This window comes from Austrofundulus limnaeus, unplaced genomic scaffold (assembly GCF_001266775.1).
Source record: "Austrofundulus limnaeus strain Quisiro unplaced genomic scaffold, Austrofundulus_limnaeus-1.0 Scaffold353, whole genome shotgun sequence".
In the NCBI taxonomy this organism is placed as follows: domain Eukaryota; kingdom Metazoa; phylum Chordata; class Actinopteri; order Cyprinodontiformes; family Rivulidae; genus Austrofundulus; species Austrofundulus limnaeus.
Genome location: NW_013952755.1, coordinates 402,561 through 407,770, shown reverse-complemented (window position 1 = coordinate 407,770; position 5,210 = coordinate 402,561). Strand labels below are relative to the sequence as shown.

At 44.1% G+C, this 5,210-nt stretch overlaps 1 protein-coding gene and 1 long non-coding RNA gene across 2 annotated transcripts in view; both read right to left on the bottom strand.

Annotated features, from left to right (window-relative positions):
• The window catches only part of phf21ab (PHD finger protein 21Ab), a 34,977-nt gene that overhangs the window by 8,720 nt on the left and 21,047 nt on the right, over positions 1–5,210 (bottom strand). Inside the window, exons 8-12 of the mRNA XM_014023009.1 lie at positions 3,717–4,067; positions 3,519–3,629; positions 3,376–3,427; positions 3,192–3,271; positions 1,611–1,671 (exon numbers count right to left, since the gene is read on the bottom strand). Coding sequence (XP_013878463.1) covers positions 1,611–1,671; positions 3,192–3,271; positions 3,376–3,427; positions 3,519–3,629; positions 3,717–4,067 — 655 coding nt within the window. The remainder of the gene's footprint in view (positions 1–1,610; positions 1,672–3,191; positions 3,272–3,375; positions 3,428–3,518; positions 3,630–3,716; positions 4,068–5,210) is intronic.
• Positions 7–1,604, bottom strand: LOC106527978 (uncharacterized). The gene is made up of 3 exons (XR_001311454.1): positions 1,220–1,604; positions 532–716; positions 7–227 (listed from the first exon to the last, which is right to left on the bottom strand). It is a non-coding gene; the product is annotated as an uncharacterized LOC106527978 (long non-coding RNA).

The following is a 5,210-nucleotide window of genomic DNA, read 5'->3' as shown; positions in this document are numbered from 1 at the left end:
ACACACACACACACACACACACACACACACACACACACACACACACAGGTTAGAGAATCAACTTCCTGTCAGAACTAGCAGCTGTTAGAGACGATGAAGATCTGACTCAAAGTTAAACTCAGTCTGGATGTTTCATGTTGACCCTGTGATGGTTAGTTATGACCTTTGACCTTTAGCTGATCTGTTAGTTATGACCTTTAGCTGATTGGTTAGTTATGACCTTTGACCTTTAGCTGATCTGTTAGTTAGACCTTTAGCTGATCTGTTAGTTATGACCTTTGACCTTTAGCTGATTGGTTAGTTATGACCTTTGACCTTTAGCTGATTGGTTAGTTATGACCTTTGACCTTTAGCTGATCTGTTAGTTAGACCTTTAGCTGATCTGTTAGTTATGACCTTTGACCTTTAGCTGATCTGTTAGTTATGACCTTTGACCTTTAGCTGATCTGTTAGTTATGACCTTTGACCTTTAGCTGATCTGTTAATTATGACCTTTGACCTTCAGCTGTTCGGTTAGTTATGACCTTTGACCTTTAGCTGATTGGTTAGTTATGACCTTTGACCTTTAGCTGATTGGTTAGTTATGACCTTTGACCTTTAGCTGATTGGTTAGTTATGACCTTTGACCTTTAGCTGATTGGTTAGTTATGATCTTTGACCTTTAGCTGATCGGTTAGCTATGACCTTTGACCTTTAGCTGACCGGTTAGTTATGACCTTTAGCTGTTTGGTTAGTTATGACCTTTGACCTTAAGCTGACCGGTTAGTTATGACCTTCAGCTGTTTGGTTAGTTATGACCTTTGACCTTTAGCTGACCGGTTAGTTATGACCTTTGACCTTTAGCTGACCGGTTAGTTATGACCTTTGACCTTTAGCTGACTGGTTAGTTATGACCTTTGACCTTTAGCTGACCGGTTAGTTATGACCTTTGACCTTTAGCTGACCAGTTAGTTATGACCTTTGACCTTTAGCTGACCGGTTAGTTATGACCTTTGACCTTTAGCTGACCAGTTAGTTATGACCTTTAGCTGTTTGGTTAGTTATGAACTTTGACCTGGTTATTTATGACCTTTGACCTTTAGCTGATTGGTTAGTTATGACCTTTGACCTTTAGCTGTTCTATTAGTTATGACCTTTGACCTTTAGCTGTTTGGTTAGTTATGAACTTTGACCTGGTTATTTATGACCTTTGACCTTTAGCTGATTGGTTATTTATGACCTTTGACCTTTAGCTGATTGGTTAGTTATGACCTTTGCCCTTTAGCTGTTCGGTCATTTATGACCTTTGACCTTTAGCTGTTTGGTTATTTATGACCTTTGACCTTTAGTTGTTCCAGACGCAGCTTCCTGTTACAGACGTTATTAATGTCGGCCTGAACCTACAGTTCCCAGGATGCATTTCTGCTCTGTTAAACCAGACTCATGTTTGTTTGACGATGAACCAACATGGATCAGGTTTGAAGGGAAGCGACAGGAAATGGGAGAGGAGGAGGAGGAGGAGGAGGAGGAGTTAGCAGCAGGTAGTTAGAGCAGGTTAGTCTCCACTGCTGCGTCTCCTGATCTGAACTCTTTCTACCGACTCAATCTGATGCAGACTCTTTCATACAGACCTCTCTTCCTGGTCCCCTGGTGCAGAGGGCTGTTCAGGTAACTCACTGCACTCTTTTTCCTCTGAAAACACAGAAAAACAAATCATCAATAACAAGGAAAATGTTTAAAAACTACTTTACAGAAGGAATTTAGCTCTGATCAACCCAACCTGCAGGTTTCATGTGAAAACAACACAAAAAGGTCAGAGCAGGTAACTACACCTGTTTACCTGTCTGTCTCCATTAACACGTCTGCCTGTTACCTCTGAGACAGTAGGGCTATTCAACTGGAGGCCCGCGGGCCGAGTGACCAAAGTTTGGCCCACCGATTGGTTCATTCATCTCTTAAGCCCAAACCTCCAGTTTTCTACTTTCTTTAATTTAAGGGGTTTTCTTGTAGTTTTTCTCTAAATCCCATGTTGAAATGTAACTGAGTATCTCAGCATTTACAAACTCTACTTCTATTATCCTGGTATCAAAATAAAGCAACACTTGGAAGATTTTATTAGAAGTGTAAGTTTTAAAACAGCTGCTGTAGTTTTAGACATACTGAGGATGGAACAGAAGTTTTAAATTTTTTCTCACTCTGACCTGAATAATTTTCACATTAAACAGTATATAACTCATTTAAAACCATAATGAATCAGGTAAAAACTCTTGGAAACCATAAATCCACCTGTGGACATCACCTGTACAAACATTCAGGCTGCTAAAATAAACTGGAGCAAAGTTACAGAGGTTTTAGTAAAGAAATAATTTAGTGTTTTGTCTTTCTGCACAGGACAGACCATGATGGTTCCTTTAATAAATGTTAAGAAATCTGAAGTTTTTACTTCCAAAAGTTATTTCTTTTCTTACCTGCCTTAAAAGACTTGTTATTGAATGTTTGTTCTTTACAAAAATTATCCAAACATTTATTTGTCACCATATATATTATATAAAATAATGAGAAATCATTTTTGACTTCAGTTGGATCAGATTCACTCAGAATCAAGCGGAAAAAAAACTTTCAACACACAGATTAGTTGTAACGTATTTACAGATTAGTTGTAATGTTTTTACAGATTAGTTGTAATGTTTTTGCAGATTAGTTGTAAAGTATTTACAGATTAGTTGTAACGTATTTACAGATTAGTTGTAATGTTTTTACAGATTAGTTGTAATGTTTTTGCAGATTAGTTGTAAAGTATTTACAGATTAGTTGTAACATATTTACAGATTAGTTGTAACATATTTACAGATTAGTTGTAACGTATTTACAGATTAGTTGTAACGTATTTACAGATTAGTTGTAACGTATTTACAGATTAGTTGTAAATAAGAGACAGAATGTGTTCTTTCTGTTTAATTATCACTAGTTTTACAGGGTTCTGTTTGTTGTATTCACGATTAAATGCTCAAAATAAACTCATTCAGAGTTAACAGATCTTTGTAACACTTGGTTTATTTACAGAATAACTTTAGTTCGGCCCTCAGCTGTTGGCCTGTAGTAACCGTGGCCCCCGGTTAATTTCGTTGAATAGTGCTGCTGTAAAGTGTCAGCTCTCCTGTCGGCTGCAGGAGGTTCTGACCCGTTCAGGACCAGGTATTGGTTTATCTTACCTCAGGCTCGAACACGGCGCCGCTGTACACCGGGTTGGCCGTCGTTCTCCTCTTCCTCTCCTGTCGTTTGCTCTGAATCTCTGTGAGACAAAAAATCAAAGTTTCAGCTGAGAGTGTTTCATTCTGAAGCAGCAGCTTCATCTTCATCAGCTTCATCTTCATCAGCTTCATCTTCATCACTCACCTTCCAGGTGGTCGTGTGTGACCAGACCCAAAGACACCATGAAGGCCAGTTTCTGCAGGAGGAAATGATGACAATTTGATCAGATCGAGTTCAGACTGTTTGTTTGTTTGTTTGTTTGTTTGTTGGGTCTAAGGAGGCCTCACCTCTGGGTTCTCCTCCTTTTTGGGTCTGGGGGGTGGAGACAGCGGGGGGGTGGAGGAGGACGGCAGGCTGACGACTGCCTTCTGCTCGGCTGCTTCCACTTTAACAGTCTGCTGAGAGGAAGAGGAGGAGGATGAAGAGGAGGATGAGGAGGATGCAGGTCGGGTCGAGGTCCAACAGAACTCAAACAAAACTCTTACCTTGGGCTCGGGGGTCAGGCTGCTGATCTGGATGGGCGGGGCAGGAAGAGGAGGGGCGGGGATCGGGGCGGGGTTGCCGGGCAGCTGGGCGGGGCAAGCGAGGCGGGCGGGGGCGGCGGAGACGGGCGTGGTGATGACGATGCCGGTCAGGGGGGCGGAGCCTGTCTTGCCGCAGGGCTGCCCGTTGACGATGCGGACCTGGTGGATGGGAGCCGAGGAGGGCAGCGAGGTGGACAGCTTGGTCGCCAACATGACGGGCCTCTGCAGCAGCTGGGGGGCCGCCATCATGGGCGGGGGAGGGGCCGGGGCAATGGGGACGTTGGTGGGCGTGGCCAGTCTCGGCCTGACCTGCTGATAACAGACAGCCAATCAGAAATGAGCACTTGAAATAAACAGACACGTCTGGATAACACCCCCTATGAGACCTGCCTCAAGATGAAACCTGGTCCCAGTACTGGTCCCTCTACTGGTACTTGGTCCCTCTACTGGTACCTGGTCCCTCTACTGGTACTTGGTCCCTCTACTGGTACTTGGTCCTACTACTGGTACCTGGTCCTACTACTGGTACCTGGTCCTACTACTGGTACCTGGTCCCTCTACTGGTACCTGGTATCTCTATTGGTACCTGGTCTCTCTATTGGTACCTGGTCTCTCTATTGGTACCTGGTCTCTCTACTGGTACCTGGTATCTCTACTGGTACCTGGTCCTACTACTGGTACCTGGTCCCTCTACTGGTACCTGGTCCTACTACTAGTACCTGGTCCCTCTACTGGTACCTGGTCTCTCTATTGGTACCTGGTCTCTCTACTGGTACCTGGTCCTACTACTGGTACCTGGTCTTACTACTGGTACCTGGTCTTACTACTGGTACCTGGTCCCTCTACTGGTACCTGGTCCTACTACTGGTACCTGGTCCTACTACTGGTACCTGGTCCTACTACTGGTACCTGGTCTCTCTATTGGTACCTGGTCTCTCTATTAGTATCTGGTCCTACTACTGGTACCTGGTCCTACTACTGGTACCTGGTCCTACTACTGGTACCTGGTCCTACTACTGGTACCTGGTACCTCTACTGGTACCTGGTCTCTCTACTGGTACCTCTACTGGTACCTGGTCCCACTACTGGTACCTGGTCCCATTACTGGTACCTGGTCCCACTACTGGTACCTGGTATCTCTACTGGTACCTGGTCTCTCTACTGGTACCTGGTCTCTCTACTGGTACCTGGTATCTCTACTGGTACCTGGTATCTCTACTGGTACCTGGTCCCACTACTGGTACCTGGTCCCACTACTGGTACCTGGTCTTATTACTGGTACCTGGTCCTACTACTGGTACCTGGTCCTACTACTGGTACCTGGTATCTCTACTGGTACCTGGTAGGGATGGGCAATATTGGCAAAAAAATTAATCACGATTAATTGCGGTATTTAGCCGCTAACGATTAATTTGACAATTAATCCCCTGGAGTTCCTGGACACCCTTATGTCCT